This window comes from Megalopta genalis, chromosome 3 (genome assembly GCF_051020955.1).
Source record: "Megalopta genalis isolate 19385.01 chromosome 3, iyMegGena1_principal, whole genome shotgun sequence".
Lineage (NCBI taxonomy): Eukaryota > Metazoa > Arthropoda > Insecta > Hymenoptera > Halictidae > Megalopta > Megalopta genalis.
In genome coordinates this window covers 33,141,495-33,159,771 of record NC_135015.1, presented here as the reverse complement: position 1 = coordinate 33,159,771, position 18,277 = coordinate 33,141,495, and the positions used below count along the sequence as shown (strand labels likewise).

At 52.7% G+C, this 18,277-nt stretch overlaps 1 protein-coding gene across 4 annotated transcripts; it reads right to left on the bottom strand.

Moving 5' to 3' along the window:
• Positions 1-59: 59 nt before the first annotated feature.
• Positions 60-17,936, bottom strand: LOC143259242 (uncharacterized). 4 transcript variants are annotated; one of them, XM_076520674.1, is made up of 7 exons: positions 17,214-17,936; positions 12,858-13,001; positions 11,289-11,450; positions 9,978-10,154; positions 8,125-8,388; positions 2,894-3,153; positions 60-2,676 (listed from the first exon to the last, which is right to left on the bottom strand). In XM_076520674.1, exons 1-7 carry the CDS (start codon positions 17,458-17,460, stop codon positions 2,485-2,487), a joined length of 1,446 nt encoding a protein of 481 aa, XP_076376789.1. In that variant the 5' UTR covers positions 17,461-17,936; the 3' UTR covers positions 60-2,484. The 4 variants fall into 4 exon arrangements, with proteins under 4 accessions (XP_076376789.1, XP_076376787.1, XP_076376790.1 ...); XM_076520672.1 differs by having other exon boundaries at positions 60-2,679; positions 17,214-17,935; XM_076520675.1 differs by having other exon boundaries at positions 60-2,679; positions 8,242-8,388; positions 17,214-17,934.
• Between the last annotated feature and the right edge of the window lie 341 nt (positions 17,937-18,277).

Sequence of the window (18,277 nt, the reverse complement as noted above, 5' to 3'; positions counted from 1 at the left end):
CAAGCTTCGAACGAACGTTGAGAAAAAAGCTACGGGGACGGCTGAATATCCCGCGTGTGTGTATTATCGAAAAACGAGCTTTATTTGCCCAACGACTATATTACAATGTTATTATACAGTAAACATTTAAAATTGGGATAAAACGATAACGCTGAACATCGACCATTCTCTTTATAACTCTTCTGTGTCGTCTTGCGTGTTTGTCTGTTGTGTGGGTGTCCGTCCGTTCTCCGTTCTCTCCATTCTCGGGTATTTTTTATTCTTTTTTTTTAGAAATCAGGCGGCGCGGCGGTGGCGGGTCGAGTCGAGTACCATACATTTTTTTCCGGTTTTCTGTTATCCGTTTTCTGCGTCAGTATTTTTTTTCGGGGAGAATATTTCATGCGGGCTGTGACGATAGAATTCATTGTTTAACATTCGCTCGTGTGCAGCAGCGACGGGGACCGTGCTCGACGCGTCGACAAGCGACCGTGTCCTCCCCCGAGATTTTAACACCCCCCGCGGTCATTCGCGTACGCATCGTTTAGGCTCGTTTCTCTACGGTCGTCTCGCTCGTGTCCGTGCGCTTCTTTTTGTGTTGTGTGGTTATTTAATCGGGAAAGGCAGCGATAATTATTCGAACACCGGTTGTCGGTACGCGTTTCCTTGCTCTCCGAGACACAGGAATAATGATTTTTCTCTCTCTCGCGCTCTCTCTCTCTCTCTCTCTCCCTTTTACACGCTCTCTTTTTCTCTCTCGTTACCTCTCACCACCCCCCTCGCGGGGCGTGACACAGCCTGTCGCGCGCGATCGCTTCTTACGTATCTCTTACACGCATATATTGTATAATGTATATGTATGTATAATTTTCATCTGTTAACGACGCTTTAGCACTACGATTTCGCCCGGCGGCCCGAGACGATCACGGCGGGATCGATAATTACGTGGATTTGTGGGGGATGGGAGGGAGGAAGAGGAGGAGGAGAATTTCGTGACCGTGGCTCGTTTCTTCCAGCAATTTGGACGATGGGCTCGAATTCCGGCAAATAATTCCGCGCGGGACGTTGAGGAAACGTAGTTGTGTATAATTCATCGAGGAGGATAACAGGCAGGCAGTTGTTCTCCCTTCATGAATTAGCGATAAATCCACGAGGTAGCTCTAGACGAAACAAAATGGTAAACGGAACGTCGGCCCTCGGGACGCCGATGGCGCGCCGCCATTTTGTCGGGGCCGCGGTGTATATTCTGTGACCGTTCTCCACGCCGTTCCGGATAGTTCGCCTAAGATTAGAGGTATGTTTAGCCTCGACCCACTCGAGAATGCCCTGCCAATTGCTTTTCCATCGCAGCGGATTCCGTGTCGAGCAAACGAGACGATCGAACGCGTGTATTCGGTATCTTTCGCGTGTGACGGAATTTACGTTGATACACGGATGCGTGTGTGTGTGCTTTCTCCCCTCGTCTCGACATGAACGCAAGCCTCCGCATTAATAAGACGTTCGCATTAATTCGTCGCGTACTCTCCGCATTCTCTTTGTTTCGGCGCGCGGGTCACTTCGCTGCCGCGTCCGCTCAGGAATCAGCTCCGCGGCTTCTTCGTTCGCTAATTTTTAATGCCACTATACGCGTGTCCCGGGAACGCGATCTTCCCGATCCGTGGAACCGTTGGAGCCGTCCCGGTGAAGCGCCTCCCCTCGAATCTGTCGTTCAGCAGCGGATCTGCCGATTCCGGATCGATCTGCGCGCCGTGGTTCGACCGTTTCGATCTGATATGTGACGTGAAATTAGTCGAAAGAATCTGCCAAAGGGTCTACCGTGTAATGATATGTCAGTACGTCACTGATACGTCACTGATACGTCAGCAGCAAAAGAACCGTAAAAAATCGGCAACGGCTGACTTCGGTACAGCTAAGCCCTGAACCCCCGGTCGAACGAAACCCAAAAACGAAAAAACGATCCTCGCGTCGATCCTTGCCCGAAAACCGACTCGGCGCGGCGCGCGTCCAGAGATTATTGTCGCTAAGAAACGAACGGGGTTCCGACCGGACGCGTGAAGCTCCGTGGGACAACGATATACCGAAAAAAGAGATCCTTCGCGTGAACTCAATGGGGTCTGGGGTCACAAGGTCGACCGTCCAGCGTCGCTCCCGAGCGATGTTCGCCAGGCAAGGAGAAGTCCTCGAAAATCCGAGGACGATTCGAACCGATTCGCTGTACCTCGGCCGCCGATCTCACAGCCGAACCCACGCTCCACCATCGCAGCGACCCCTACGTCCGATCCTAGATATGCATCCGGCGCCTGGATATTGAAAAATATATCTTTTAATAAACAATGCTAGGCCTTCGCGCGTGGCTCGAGCAAACAGCAGCTTGAACGAATCGATGCGGCCACCGGTTTCGCGCGTCCGATCGACGGTTCCGTCCGTTCGGGTCGCCGATCCGTGGATCCCGACGGTGGCGGACGTCGCGACGACATCATCGTCACCTATCCCTCTACGGCTTCACTACACTTGAAAAATGTCACCCGTGGCGCGCGGCGCGATGTTCGTTTCGAAGATGGACGTTGTTGGCGTGGTCACCGGCGCCATTTCCCCGAACCTGTTCGCGTTCACGCCGGACGTCGTGATCGCCGTCGTGATCGCCGTCGTGATCGTCTTCATCGGCGTCTCCTCCGTGATGTCCGACGTCGTCGGCACCTGCTGGAGTACCAACGACAATTACAATAGCGATAACGTCGTCGGGCACAATCGATGGACCAAAATTGAGTGGACGCCCTTCGAAACGGTACGACACTTTTTTGGAACTGGACCAAGCGACTTGAATCTATTTTTTTTTTTTTAGAGGATAGTCGAGACACGACGACCGAAAGGCACTCAATTTGAACCATAACCGTGGACTCGTCGAGACCGTTACCTCGTTGTAGAAGACCTCTTTCCCTTCCTCGACGGAGGGCAGCAGCTCGTCCGTAGAATGCGGTGTCCTTGGGCTGGGGGTGGGCGCTACCTGTTGTTGCTGTTGCTGCTTCTCCTGCTCCCTTTGCTTCGCCAGCCGAAGCTCCTGCAGCGCCTGTCGTTGCTCTTTTTCGTTTCTCTCCTTCTCGAGCCGTCGGGCGCTGTAGCTACGCGCCGACGACGTTGAACTGTGAATCGAGGTTAAGCTAGGACGACGAGAACCTGGTAGAAACAGGGACGAGAAGTTCAGTTCGAGCTTGCCGGCCCAGAGCCACCCTATACTCGTCCTCCCGCTACTCTAACTTCCGGGAGCCTAATGTTGATATCGGCGGGGCCACGAAATCTAGCTGCTCCGATCGAAGGCAGATCCCTTAGGCTTCTAAATTCCAATCGTTCTAACGACTCCGGTACAGATCGGTGATTATGCGAGCTCGATGATAGAGGAGACAATTGGCATCCCCGGTAGATCGGGTCTTCCGATCGTGGAGCTGAGTCCGTAACGAATCGACGCGCCTCGAACGTCCCTTTGAAAGCACGCCCGAGCGAAATGGAAATGTTAATTCGATCGCGACGCGGTTTGATTAATTGTCACCCAGAAGTCGCTCGCTCGCCGGCAATTCTAGGTCAGCCACGATTCTAATCGACACGGCTATTTCTGTCGTTATCAGGGGGACAGCGGATATTTATGAACCTTGTAATGCATTTTGTTCCGCGGAGAATATTATAATAGCGAGAACATAGTACGGAAGGAAGTTTCGCGATCAAGCATGGACCCAGATCCACGTCGGATCCGAGGAGACGGAAGGTCTCCGAATTGAGACGACTCGACGAATCGAATCGAGCGAGCCCGAGAATTCTCGGGAGAAGATCGGCGACGCGAAACGAGCGATGCACCGGGGGTGCAACGATCTCCTCGTCGATCCCCGTGGGATCCCTCGCGGCTGTTCCTGTGTGGAGCAAGGGGGCGGGGGGACATGTTGTTCAGAGCGAGGGTGTGACGAGGGCTCGCGATCGATGAGTTCACCATGGTCAAGCATAGACGAGAAAGCGGATGCAGCAGGCGAGGTGTCGGGCGACTCCGTCGACGTGAGAGAGCTTTCCCCCCACGGCCGTTAATCAATGCGACTCCTTCGCGAACGCGAACCTTGATATTCCGTCGAAATGAGATTCTTTGACACGAAGTGCCAGGCGTAGCGGCGCCGGCGCCCAACGCTCGCGTGTAGCATGCGGACGAATGCAGCAGGCTCCTGGGGAGCGGCTCTCAAGTGTTCCCAATTCAGGGACCTCGTTACCAGTCCTTATTGATTAACGGCTCCGAAGGGCGATAGAAAATAAGCCTGGACAGAGAGAAAGAGCGGCGCGTTCCTGCCATCCTGTTGCACACCAGCCAGCTATAGGTCGCGTCGCGGCGCGCCGCGGCGTTCCTTAATTGCCCGTCCAAGGCTGCGACGAGACGCCGGACCGAATCGCATCGGTGTTCCCTTCGTTCTTCGTTTCTCGAACCTCGAACGAGACGAACAGCCGGTCACGATGGTCCGGAATATTATATCTGTCGCGATTCGCGAAGATGAAAACCGGCCGTGCCGCGCCGCGCCGCGCCGATGAGAACGACGCCATTTTTCCGAGCTGGCAAGCGCAGCCACGCCGAGGAAGCCTACGGATCGTTACTATTGGCTGCGGGACGACTCGAAGCCTCGATCTTTCTAAATAATTCAGAAGAAGTTCCATTCAAATGCTCGAGAAAGCGGGAAGTTACGGAAATAACCCTTTACGAACGAGGATTTTTCAGCGCGCGGACAAAGAAGGGTTCTCGGCCGTCAGCCTCCGATTGCTTTGGGTCTCGGATACATCTTGGGCGAAGATTAACGTCGCAGTCGTGCGACGGTGTATCGTACTAATTAAATCGATATCGAGGTTGATGGTAATGTCTCAGCTAATTCGTTGCTCTTTCGTATTTCGCCGGGCAAACTTTGAGGGATGGTTCACTCCCAAGAATGCGAACCGGCCAATACGAAAAATTCGCTTCTCTGTGACATGTCCGAGAACAGAAACAATCGGAGGCGGACACCTGAAAACCCTTCCTTGCGAGTACATTTCCCTCTGAAAAATATATCACGCACCAAAGTATCGAATAATGGTGAAAATGTTATATACTAGATCAAAATCGAAATGAATTAAAACAAATTAAAATCAACGGCAATTCCGTGATATACTTAGTCAAATTACAAGTGTGCAGCTTCTAAAGTACGATACTCCGGTCTCGACGTTGCCGCCTGTATCGGCATTCGTCTCCAAAGGGTTAAATGCAACAGTGTCTCTGGCTCAGAATACAATGAACTATTCATCGCAAAGCGTTCCGTTTCTCGGACAATATGTCGACTGCTGATTTACGCATTCGCGTCGCAGACGGGAAACAACAGAAGCTCTAATTCAGCTGGACCGATGGAAAAATGAACTCGTATTCGACTGCCGTGTTATCCGGCTGCGTCGAAATTCGCAGTCGACGGGTTCTCCAAGAGAAACGCGATTCGCCGATAGAAAGCGCGATACGAGAACGCGCGAAAAGTATCAGCGTCCCGCAGCCCCGGTTCAATCTCGCAGAGTTTTCGGCAAGCACAAAAGCGCAGCTTCGTCGGAAGCGAGAGGCGGCGGCGGTGGCGATTGTTCACGCTCGCTCGCTTGTTATTCGCGGCGGCGAGGTGCGAGCCTCGTCGAACCCGAACCCCCAATTACGGGGCTAAGCGTTAGAATTTCCCCGGTCCCGTCTCTCTCTTTCCTTTTTATTTTCGAGCGGGCGTGTTCCGGTGAAAGCGCGCGAAATAAACAGCCGGCCCCCGAGAAGCTCCGTTAATTGGAACACAGCTCGACGGCGTTCATTAAAAACCACAGCCGGGCGACGAACATCGGGGGTGGAGGAAATCGGCGGGGGTCAGGGGCGGGGGGGGGGGGATCGAAGCCATCTCGTTTCTTTGTTCTCTTTTTTTTTGTCTTGTTCTGCTGCGGGGAGGACGGGGGGAGGGCTCTCGCATGCGATCCGGCACCGTGATGCGTGCGTGTGCGGCGAGCTAGCTAGTGCGTAAAGATTTCGTGTCTCTCTACGTCTTACCAGAAGAACAGTTCGTTCGTTAACGAGCAACGAAATCGGCCGCTGCCATCTTGCTATCTCGTAACACACTCGTGCAGCGCTTTATTATTTTGGACAGTACAATTAGAATATCGGTATTCGGTTGTGGTGTTCTGTGTCTCGTCGCGATCTCAGTCACGATCTGCGTGCCACGATTCCAACCCGGAACCGTGCCCGTGTTCTGTGTTCGGTGTTTAGTGCAGCGCGATCACGAGAATTCGCTGCGCAACCAGTGGCGTTCAGGCGACGCGTGCGCGACAGTTCCGGCACAGTGGCGTGGGACGTCTAGCGGACGCGCGTCGCGATCCTGCGCTACGTTCGGAATCGTAACGTTCACCCGGTGGACGCGCCACGCCGCTGACCGGGGACTTCCGCGCACGCGTCGTTGCCACCACCGCGCGTCGCGTAGCGAAATTCCGGCGACCGCGCTGGTCCAGTGTCGTGTTGCGAGGAATCATTGAAATGTCGACTGGCGCCATCATTCTGTCGCTAGATGAGGGTGTGTCGTGGAGCGGAAGAGAAGAACAATAATCTAAACAGAGAGAACTGGGGTATGTCGCCGTGGCCGGCACGAAATCGGACCTGCGTTTCCGCGTCTGTTTTCTAAAATTACCGCTTCCGGAGGAAGCTTTCGTTCCCTTCGAGAGAACAGAACCGATCCTCGATCGTGAACGAGGGAACGCAGTCGGGAGACGTGGGGGGGGGGGGGGGGGTAAACGCTAAGTCACAACAAACTACGACACAACAGCGAGAACGGCACGGCACGACTCGAAGCACCACCATCATCTTCTTCTTCTTCGTCATCGGTCTCGCCTCCTCACGATTCGACCAAGAAACGGGGAAACATCGGACGGAATCGATCGATTGAATTAATCACGGCGAACGGATAATGGGAGTCGAGTGGCCCTCCGCGGGTTCGACGCAACAGGAAGCTAACGAGCGACCACCCCCCCCCCCTATTTCACCTGTTAACTTGCCCCGATGCCGAATAATCGCGATTCCAAGTGCTGTCTTCGAGAGATACGGGTTTCGATGCCCGTTAAGCAGACCGCGGTAAATCATCCGAAATAATGCATCGGCTGCAGGAAACGAGGCTCCAATGGAAACTTCGTTCTCCTAATAATCATCGATCGGATCCGCGGTGCACCGGCGAAGACAGTCACGAGTACTCGGCCAGACTTCCATGTAAAAATATGAATGTCATTCGCGAAGTAGTCTCGGTATAACGATATCATTAATTTGTGCAAGCTACACCGATATCGTGAATCGGACCGATTTTCACGTAAATAACGGCTACTTTCTTCGAACTTTGTGCCGTCGATACTAAAGTCTGCACTCAATTACATCGTAATTCGTGATCCTAATTCCATTGCATCGCGCAATTCGCAATTGACGCAATTCAATAACGTTGTGATTGCGACTTAATCGAACGCGGAGACACGAATTACCAATTACAATTAATTCGATTACTGCGTAATTATTCCAGAATCGATTCGATTAGCTCGAATAATTCGTAATTCAATTACTTCGTAATTATAAATCCTCGAGTAATCGGATTCTCTGATCGTAATTCTGAAATATCGACAGCAGAATCGTTGACGTTTACATCCGTTTCAACGAAGCGATCAACGTTCGTGTTTAGCCGAGCACGTTCGAAATTCTTCATAATGTCACGTTGTTACAGCGTGAGGTGTTAATTATAGTTTCTGTCGCGTCGCGGATCTCGTCGCCGTTGCGTCGAACGTGAAACCAGTGACCGCTCGAAGGCAAATGACAGACGGAAGAAGAAAGAAGGAGAGAACACGGCCGAATAACGAGTCATTCGAGCTAGAAGAATAGGAGAAACGTAGGACAGAGAGATAGATACAGAGACAGAGACAGAGAGAGAGAGCGAGAGAGAGAGAGAGACAGAGAGAGAGAGAGCTGTGAGAGTATCGTTTGTTCTGTAACGTTGGTATATAGATGTTTGCGGGTGTGTATCGTGTCTCTGTACACAACGTGAGAGATGCGGGCAGATAGAAGAGAAGACAGACAACGAAAGAGTTAGAAATTGATCGTTGATCGTCTACCGAGGCCGTCGGACGATCCCTCAGCTACGTCGCTAAGGGTACGTCGATGCTTGTTCCCGCCTTTGGTCGCCTGCAGGTGACACGATATAAGCAAGATGGCGGCGGCACGTGCCGCACCTGCTCTCGACGCTGGTACCAAAGGGCCGCGGCTTCCGCCGCTGCTCGGCCTCCTGTTGTACCCGTAGGTCAAAGGTCCTCCTCCTGGGCTGCTTCTTTCGCTGGATCGGGAGGACGGTCGGCCGCCGTGAAGCGTCAGTGGTATACCTGTTGGATTTCAATCGTCATTTTCCAAATTCTAACTCCTCGAAAATAGGTCGGCCTCTCTTCCTCCGGCTACGCGGCAGCCGTTAACCATCGGCCAGCCGATCCCGGGGCATTTCTGACCCATATCTTGGCCGTCGCAGCGATCCTTTCGATTCAATGCAGCCCAAAATGGCATTCCAAACGCCGATTAGGAAATTGAGGAATTCATATTTTCAGAATTAAATTGCAGGCGAGGTTATACTACACGATCTAACGAACCATACAGGGTGTGCCGTAATTACGTTGAACAGGCGGAAATGGGAGGTACCCGAGGTCATTTGAAGTAACTTTTTCCTCAGCGAAAATGCGATCCGCGGTTCGGTTTACGAGTTATTAACGAAAAACAGTGGCCAATGAGAGGCGAGCTCAGCTGGCGCAAGGCGGCGCAACCAACGAGCGGCCGGAGCCCAGTTCCGCTGATTGGCAGCTCGGCCGCCTAGCGCTAGGCGAGCTCGTCTCTCATTGGTCACCGTTTTTCGTTAATAACTCGTAAACGAGGCCGCGGATTGCATTTTCGCTGAGGAAAAAGTTGCTTCAAATAATCTCAGAAATCACCCTTTTCCAAGTGTCAACATAATCATGCAGCACCCTGTAGAATATTGTCTTTAAATTCGAAGCAGCGTGTCCGATCACGACCGTCCGCTTCTACTTATTCGCGCAAATGCTAAGCCCCGTTCGAAACTTCGTTTTCCAGAGTAAATCACTTCGAAAGTTCCGTCGATCTACTGGCGCGTTTCATCGACCGGTTTCGCTTCGCGGAAACACCGGGCCGCGTGTGCGGCCGCCGTGAAATCCGGCGGAATAAAATCGTTCCGCTTGATCCTTCGTTGCCGGGGAAACCGAATCGGTTTCGGGATCCGGTTTTCGATCGGCTGTTCGACGGTTAATCGGGGAACGAAGCGATCGAGCAAGTTGGACGAACGAAACAGGGCGACGAGGTGGATCGAGTAGAATGAAATCGGTGGAACAGGATCAAGGCGAACCGACTGGAAGAAGGTTGAGGGAGCGAAGCGGCTATGCGAAGGGATCGAAGCGACACAAGTAGGGCGGTATACTTCCGTATACCGAGGCAAAGCCGGGAAAGTAAACCGATTAGATCCGGACCTGGAATAACGCGAATAAACCGAGGCGGGAGGGAACTCGACGAGACCGCGGCGTGCGAAGCAGAAGTATTCGGTGGTAGTCAGCGATTGTTAACCCTTCGGTAATAGCTGCGCCGAGCGTCGAGCTTTCCCCTCGAAATAGAACGAAGCGAAGATTGGAGTGCTCCTCCTCGCCGATACTTAAAGTTATTGATTCCACGGGCGGGGGTGGTGGTCGTCGTCGTAATGGAATATGGAGCGGTGTTCCGGTGTGCAGGGTGACGCGAACCGGGTGTATCGTCCGCGCGAACGTAACGGACGCGGTTATCCTGTCGATCGTTACCGTCGGGATCCCGGTTCGCTAGATTTCGATCCCGGCGTCGCACGGCGTGTGTGTCTCTGTCCATCGATCGTCGAAGTCGGGACCGCGGATTCAGCCCCGGGCTGTTGCGCGAGAGAGGTACTCACCCGTGTCGCTGGAGAACAGCATGGGCGGCGCGTGGTTCGCGTTGGCATAGTGCCGCGGCCTTGAGTATCTCGCGCGGCTGAACAACTTGAGCACGAAGCATATCATCGCCGTGAATATCGCGATTCCCGATGCTATGCAGAGCAGGGTCGGAATATCCGTAGTTATCAGCACCAGATCTGCCAACAGACGCGGAGGCTTCGGCTTCACAAACACTCTCGAAGGTAACGATGACGCGGGGCGAGAGGGGCGGGGGGGATGAAAGTTCGCCGGAGCACAGCCGGATGCTTTCTGGACTAGTTCGGTCGGAGGGTTGCTCGAAACTTTTCTTTCGTGCCGGTCTTTGGGGGTAGCGGAGCCAGTTGCTGTGCCCTTTGTTTATTTTCAAGCATAATTAACACGTTACGTTTATCCGTGTAAGGCGCGTCGAATGTTTTTTCATTTAAATTCGATCGATCGTTTATTTTTGTGGAAATTAAACGGGCGAAAGGCGGACATTTTTAAAACACCGCGAACGTTACTTCGATCTTTTGATAACGAATTCGCGACATTTTCTGCGAAGCTTGTGAGAAAGCTTAAGAAAACATTGAACGAATGAAGATCGATATTCGGTTAAATGTCGCAGTGTTAATTTTTGTTCTCGGCTTTTAATTTCGGTAGTGTTCAATTTAACCGTGCACTGTAACTGAAGCTATTTCCCGTCCGATGCGTTAGTTACGCGTGCTGCCAGACTTTTAACGAGGAGAAACGTAAATATGAAATTCTGTTGAAACAGTCGTCGCTAATGTGAACAATCTTCATTAACTTATTATTGTATCTAATTTTGTATAGAATATAACATCAATGAAAGCGTGTTAAGTGTTAAATATTTATCGCGCACTGTTGTCAGAGATGCAGCACAGTAATTGCAGCACAGTCAATTGTGGCAAAGTAACTGATTTTTGTAGACCATAGGCGAACGGTAACTGGCTCCAGAACTTTTTTTATTCCTCCTGCTAATTTCCATCGACAAAAGAAACTTTGAAACGTTAAGAAACGTCATTTAAATTGCTAAAATTGTGTTTAGTAGCGAAAACTCACGAAGGCTGCGAACAGAGCACCCGTTATTTTCACGGGAACCGTAAACCTAGGGTTAATTAACGGAAGTATAAAGCGAACAGTGGGTCCCTGGAGCTCTATCCGTATACTAGAAGGAATATTTTTCACTCGTGCGGGGCAATGGGCACGATGTTCACGAGACTGTTCGCGTTCTTTCTGGTGTTCGGATCCTGATTACGTTCGAACGAGATTGGCAATTAGTTGGCACGATATACCTTCGGCGCAGAACACCTTCCTGGTAGGCTTGGACAGGGTGACCCTATGGTAGCCCTCCTTGCAGTCGCACACAGCTTTGTGCTGCACTTGGGTGCAGGTCGAGTGCTGATCCGTAAAAGTGCATGTCGCGCGATAGAAGCACTGCTCCCCGAGTCTTTTGGCTGGAAAAACCGGTCGGTTGTTCGATTACTTGACCTAGACCACTTCTCGATCGTCTGACCGAGCCTCCGACACCTCTACTGGTAACGCGGAACTTTGCGCGAAACTCTCGCACACTTTCTTAACCCCTTGGGTACATTTCACGACCGAGACTCGTCATGCACTTATGTTGCCTAAGTTACGGACGACGACGAGTCTAATTCGTCGTTCGAACTTCTAGTCACTATGTATATTATCGCATTGAAATAAATGATTTCTCACACAAAATCTGTCGTCTTTACAGTATACGTACTATTCAGCGCATCAACAAATTAAATGCGTTCCAGACGCAAGAATTTCTTCAGATAAATCTGTACCCAAGCGGTTAAGCCTTCGAAGCCCCGAAAATTACAACAACAGTATAAACACTTGTCACTTTCACGAGGCGATCTGTGGGGCGACCAATCGCAGTGCCCTCGGTTTGTTTGCGGGCATATTGATCACTTAGTTTTGTAAAAAAAGAAACAAGCTTCTCGATCGCTTATTTCCGAATAAAAATATTTCATATATGTCCTACTCGGTAAATATAAAATTAATTATGGTAGAGAGAAAGAACTAAAAGCACAGCAATTGGTTACCCGGCTTCGGTATCCTAGAAAAAAAATGAACCTCTTGGGCGCGAATGACGAGTATACTCGTTATCGGGAAAGATGACAATTTCAAGTGTTACGACAGATCCTTCGATTTCGATTGAAAATTGCATTCTCTTATTGTAAAAAAAACGGGCGTTCATCCGTATCTATGAATAAATAAAAATTTAGGACATCGTTGTCGAAGCAGTCCCCTATTATCGATTGAGTTCGGCAAGAAATTAGAGGGCCCCGATCATTTCGATGATTCCGTCGTCGGCGTATTGTGCCGTTTAATCGAGTTTCGCGTTCCAGAAAAAACGCGAGGAGAAAATAATGGAGCGCCAGTGGATACGCGGGGATCAATTATCATTTGAAACTCAAGGGGGAGCCAATGAATGCTCGTTTGAAACAGATAGGAGGATCAACGCGTTAGTCCGTGACAAGCGTTTGAATAACCGGCCGTCAAAACGGATCGGGCACGCGAGGGGAGGAGCGGAACACAAAACGTTCTATTCACTGCGCGTCGAACAATCGTTTAAAGACGACGACCAGCTTCCTCGACATTTATTTTCTCGTCTCTGCACTCCTCCGTTCGCTGTGCCTCGTTTCCACTCTCTCGTCTCTCCCTCGATCTCTTTCTCTCTCTCTCGTCTCTCCCTCGATCTCTTTCTCTCTCTCTCTCTCTCTTTCTCGTTCTTTCTCTCTCGTTCTCTCTGCCACTCTTTCGTTCAGTCCGCGTTACCATGGAGTTTTTGATATCGGAACGACCTACTTGAACGCGGATCGCGTGCTACATACGTTTGGCACATCCTTTGCTAGCCCCAAGACGAACCGGATAGAATTCCTCGCACTCGCAGAGACTGGTGACGGTGTCGCAGACCACGTGCAGCAGCTCCGGATTGCACGAGTCATCGCACGGCGAGCCCAGCTTCTGTCCTTTCGCTGGAAACAGCGCAATCGATAGTTTTGCACGGTGCACCCGGTTTCTAAATAAGTTACGCGGTCCGCGAATAGCTCGCCGATCGACTGTCTTTTCGGGGAGCGTCGCTCCGGGTGAGCCGAGTGGACGTTTCCCACAATTTCGAGCTATCATTTTTCCCCGGATCGAAGCCCGCCACGTCCGAGAACCACGGTAGCGCGACATCCGCCGGCTCCGGATAATTAAAATTCTGATTTTCGGCAAATCGTTTCGATGTTCCAGCTGCTGTAATTTCGTAAAACCGAGGACTGTCTTTTCGGGGACGGGAACGCCGGTCCGGGTGAGCCGAGTGGACGTTTCCCACAATTTCGAGCTAACATTTTTCCCCGGATCGAAGCCCGCCACGTCGGAGAACCACGGTAACGCGACATCCGCCGGCTCCGGATAATTAAAATTCTGATTTTCGGCAAATCGTTTCGATATTCCAGCTGCTGTAATTTCGTAAAACCGAGGACGCGCGACGGTAAACCCGCGCTCGTTTTAAAGCTTGAAGCTTTCACCTTCGAAGTTCACCGTTCAATTTCTCCTAACAGGCTTTTATACGATACAACAGACCGAAAGTATGCTCGAAAATGCTACAAATTGAGACCGCTTCAAAAACAATTGATCAATGAACGAGGATCTACGCGTGAATTCGAATATTGTAGCTTCCCCTTTTCAACGACCCCTCAAAATTTTCGAAACAATGCAGATCGTAACAGTTCAAGCATCGAGAATTCGTGGGAAATTTATAGCGTACAGAATTTCTGGTGGCAGCGCGGCTCCTTCGATCGTGTTCCGTGTCCACGCTTTCGAAATCGAAGCCTTCTTCGACGCAGGACTTCGGCAAATTGCGCGACCACGTGCTCTTCCAGCTCGTCAAAAATAAAAGAAAAAGAATCTGTTCGCGCCGCGGAAACGGAAAGTCGCGTGAAAAGAGCGCAGCCGGAGCGTTCTCGTTGATTAATTACGCGAAGTCTCGTGTCCGCGGTGTTCGCGCGACGGCGAAGATAAAGCTAGCCGAGCCGAAAGGAAGTATTTAATTGTGCAGTTGCAGCGAACCCGTTCTTTGGCCCTTTGTCACGCGACGAGCGCGCGCCGTGCCAGTGGCGTCTCCGACTAATAAAAGACGAAGGCGACGTCGTGTACGGTATCCGGCCGATCAAAAGATGCCTGCCGCCGCGTGCTCCTTTGTAATCAACGATCGCCTAAGCACGGCCGCGACGCGTACACCCTAGATCCCGGAGGGGCCGTGATCGTTTTGTCTCGGAAATTACCGGCTGAACTTTTCTCCGGCTGATTGCGCCGTTTTGCGGGTCAGGTTACCAGGCCCGGGCAACTAGCCAGACGACTCGCTATCGATTCCGCCTTAATTACGGCATTACATCGTTATTAAATGTTTCGGGAATCAGCCTGTGCACCGAGGCGAGTGCCATTAGCACCGTTGGCCGCCGTTCAGAACCGTGTCCGCGGTACCGTAGCTCCGCTAATTAGGCTTCCTCGGGATCGTTGCGAGCCGGGCACCGGATCCGGCCGTTATGTTCTTCGAATCCTCGTTTCTCGAACGATCAAATTCAATTACGCTCCGCATGCGAATGGAGACACGTTTCCCTTCTCGGTTCTGCTTCCCGAGTCGGAATCGAAGATGTCCGACCTGGACCAAACCCTATTCTACCCCTATTTCTCGCGAAGTATTTAACGCTGGGTTCACGGAAACCGTCGAAACGACGGGTCGCTGACTTCTTAATTCACGATTGTTCAGATCGTGGAGACACGTTTGCGAGTTACTTATTCAATGTTTGCGTTACTCTTGTGGCAAATGTTACAGCAACGCAGATTCAAGATCAGAATAAATCTGTGGCTAGGAGGAAGTTCGCGGCAAGTCACAATTTCGAAAGACTTAAATCGATGCATTAATTGAACCGTAGGATTTACGCAGGATTCACGTATTTACCAGGAGATACGGTAAATTCTCCTCAATTTTCCTCGAGCTTGTGAACGAAAATGGACGATTTGGGAAGAGGAGATACGATCGTTCGAGGCTCATTTTTATTTACGCGTCCATTTTTGTCTACAAGCCGAAGGAGAATTGGGGAGAATTTACCGTACATCTTGCAAACAAATTCGATAGACTGAAAACAAATTGTGCAATTTGAAGCATTACTATTTACGAAGCTTTAATGATCAGAACTGCGAGCGACGATGTCTCGAAAGCATGCGACTTGCGGCGACTCGCGGTTCCCTGCAGCCACGGAAATGTCTGATTTGTTACCTTTCTAAAGCAATATAAAACAGCTGATTTCGGTGCTCCGTAAATCTAGCGTTAAATCTTAGAAGAGTCGAACCTATTCCATTAGACACGAGCTACTAGCCACTGCACACCCCTCTCGCAGCTTCTGTTGCAAATCCGCAAGAGATTTCCGGGCGAAATAATAAAATCTAACGATCCAATTAAGGGCGCAAGGCTCGATGACAAGAAAAAGACGAAACCACTCCACCTGGGGTTGGAAGCTACCTCTTCAGCTCGAAGCCTCTACCACTCGAGAATCAATTGGCTCGTGCGTTAGCTAGCAACGTCGAGTCGAAGTTAGGGGGTCGCGGACGTTTTTCCGGCCGCGCCGCGAAGAACAGCATCCCCGAGACAGCCCTTGGCCGACCGAAGATAGTCGGTTGATCACGGTGGTGACCTCGTTCGGGTCGGGTCCACGGGGTGCGACTTGCCGGCGTTTCTCGAGCCGGTTATCGAGCTCTCCTGCAAATGGGACTCGACTGAATGGCACGAGAAAAAACCGACGATGAATGACGCACGGTTCTCTCTTCGTTAACCTTTCCCTCGGCCCGGTCTCTCTCCTCTATCTCTCTCTCTCTCTCTCTCTCTCTCTCTCTTTCGCTTTGGATTTTCGCACGCCCCTGTGGGCCGAGTGCAGGCCGAGGAAGAGAGACTCCTTTGAAGCTCACGCAGCCTGCAGGCGGTGTGCAAGCCTCCCACACGCGGACGCCGTGCAAGAGAGCTTGCAGCATCCATTAAAATCAATACCGACGGCGTGGTTGGCGCGAAAATCAAGAAGGACGAGGCTCCGACGCGGTTCCGACGCAGGCGCGAGGGCTGCAGCCGCGTTCCGTGACATGTACTATTTGTTTTCTTCCCCCTCGGACCCAGTTTGCATCGAGGAATTTGCATGATTGCGCTTGGGATGCGCGGACCACCGAAATCGACCGGTTCGACGTTAACGGCGAGCCGAATTTCGTCGCCGCCGGAGAGCTGCCAGCACTCGTCGTCGGGGTGCTTCCGACGAGTAAGTTCGTTCGACGGCGAACCTGCCGGTCGAAATTGATGGCATTCGATCGAGGAGCTTCTCGGCGAAGCACTCGAGGGAATCGACCACGGCCGATCCCGGAGAAGAGCAAACGCCGCGATCGTATGACGATGACAGTGACGAGTGTTTACCCTCCGGCGCGGCGGAGGCTTCCGGAGTGTTTGCTCGCTCGGTATCGAGCGCGTCTCCGCTCCGCGTGCGATCGTCCTTGTTTCACCTCGCGACGGGCCAAAGAGACAACGTTCCTCCTGCCCGCGGAAGGGCGCGTATCGATCGAGGAACAACCTGGTGTGACAGGGACGCGCATCGGGCCGTCCTCGATCGCCGGGACGGTCTCCTTGGCGGCTCGGCGAAACAACTTTTGGCCGTTCGCGAATCGCCCGAGTAGATCAGTTTCAGGATACACCCTGGACCGATCCCCTGGGCCAAGAGGTCGCAGGCCGCGAGTCGACGTTCGCGGACGCACTCCGCGGCACTCTGCACCGCGTACAAGCGTGTCAACAACCCTCCAGAGAGCCTCCTCGTCCCAGTTTTCCAACCCCATCAAAACCTACGCTCTCTCGACCCCATCGTCCCATCCGCGCGCACTCGAGACGCATATCCAACGATTCCAACGAGCTTCCTGGCGTGCTCGCCAGCTCTGGGCGGAGGTCCCGACGCAGGATGGCACCCCGACCGCCTCGAGGACCCTCCTCGTCCCAGTTTCCAACCCCGAAGTCGAAACTACGCTTCCTCTCTCGGTCCCGTCGTCGCGTCGTCCGCGCGCACTCGAGACGCACATCCAACGGTTCTTTCGACGAGCGTTCTCCGCGAGCGACCTCGTCTCCTCCGGCAAAGGGGTGAGAAGGATGCATTGCTGTCCGGCACCGGCCGACTTACCAGCAGTGACGTTCTCCTCGAGGTAGTCCTCGTCGTCGTCGTAGACATCGGTGTCGTCTTCGTCGTCGTCGTTGTTGTTGCCGACGGCCAGGCTGGAGCCGCGCAGGTCATCACCTGCGAGGTGTTGGCTGGTCGGCCGGTCGTTCGCGCCGCAGCCGACGCGGCTCGAGACTAGAAAGACGAGGCAGATCAGCAGGAGCCAGGAACGGCAGCAGGTCAGTCTCAGGGCGGAGGGAAGTGCGCTCATCGCCCCCGCGGCGCGAGTCAACCCCCGAAACCGACCACCGGCGGCGCATCGACATCCTTCCCCGTCGCCTGCCCTACCCCCCTCCCGCCCTCCAGCACGCCTTCTCGCCCTCTAGGCGTTTCGCCAGCGACTCGTTGCTCCTCGCTTCTGCTGTAACGTTCACGGCGACCGATCACGTCCCAGACCTGCTGGCCCCTTCGGCCTCCCGGGCCTCTTCGGCCTCGCGGGGCCCTTCGGCCGCTCGGGCCTCTTCGGTCCTCGGTCCTCGGCCCTCGGCTCCCCGGCCCCGGACCTCGGACTCGCCCTAAAACACGAGGCACGACCCGTCCAAGGCGCGTATTTCGCCTGCACGCGCGCAACCGAACGAGCCAACGCGGCCAACGAGAGAGGACTCTTCGCTCTTTCCCGATGTCCTCCCGGCTGTCGGACAGCGTTCTCCGTACCGATGCTCCCCGTTCACTGACGCCTTCCTTCCGTTAGCCGGTCGACCACCGCTGCCGCAGCTGCGCGATGTGCCAACCCCCGCGCTCGCCTCCTTCCTTCGACACCCTTCCACCCTTCGTTCCAGTCGATCCAGATCGCGGCTCTGCCTCCGTTCGCCTCGCGAAACACCACCGCGACTACCATAGACTATCGCTCTGGCTGTTCCTCGGCCCACGATTGGTCCCAAATGTTCACCCTAGAACCGTTTCTCCAGTTTCGAAACGTCTCGTCGACGATGCTGCTGCCTTCGAGATTCGAGATGCCGCCGATATCGCCTCGACGACGACGTTATCGGAATTATGGACGGTGTAAATACGGTTTACGATCTTCGCAG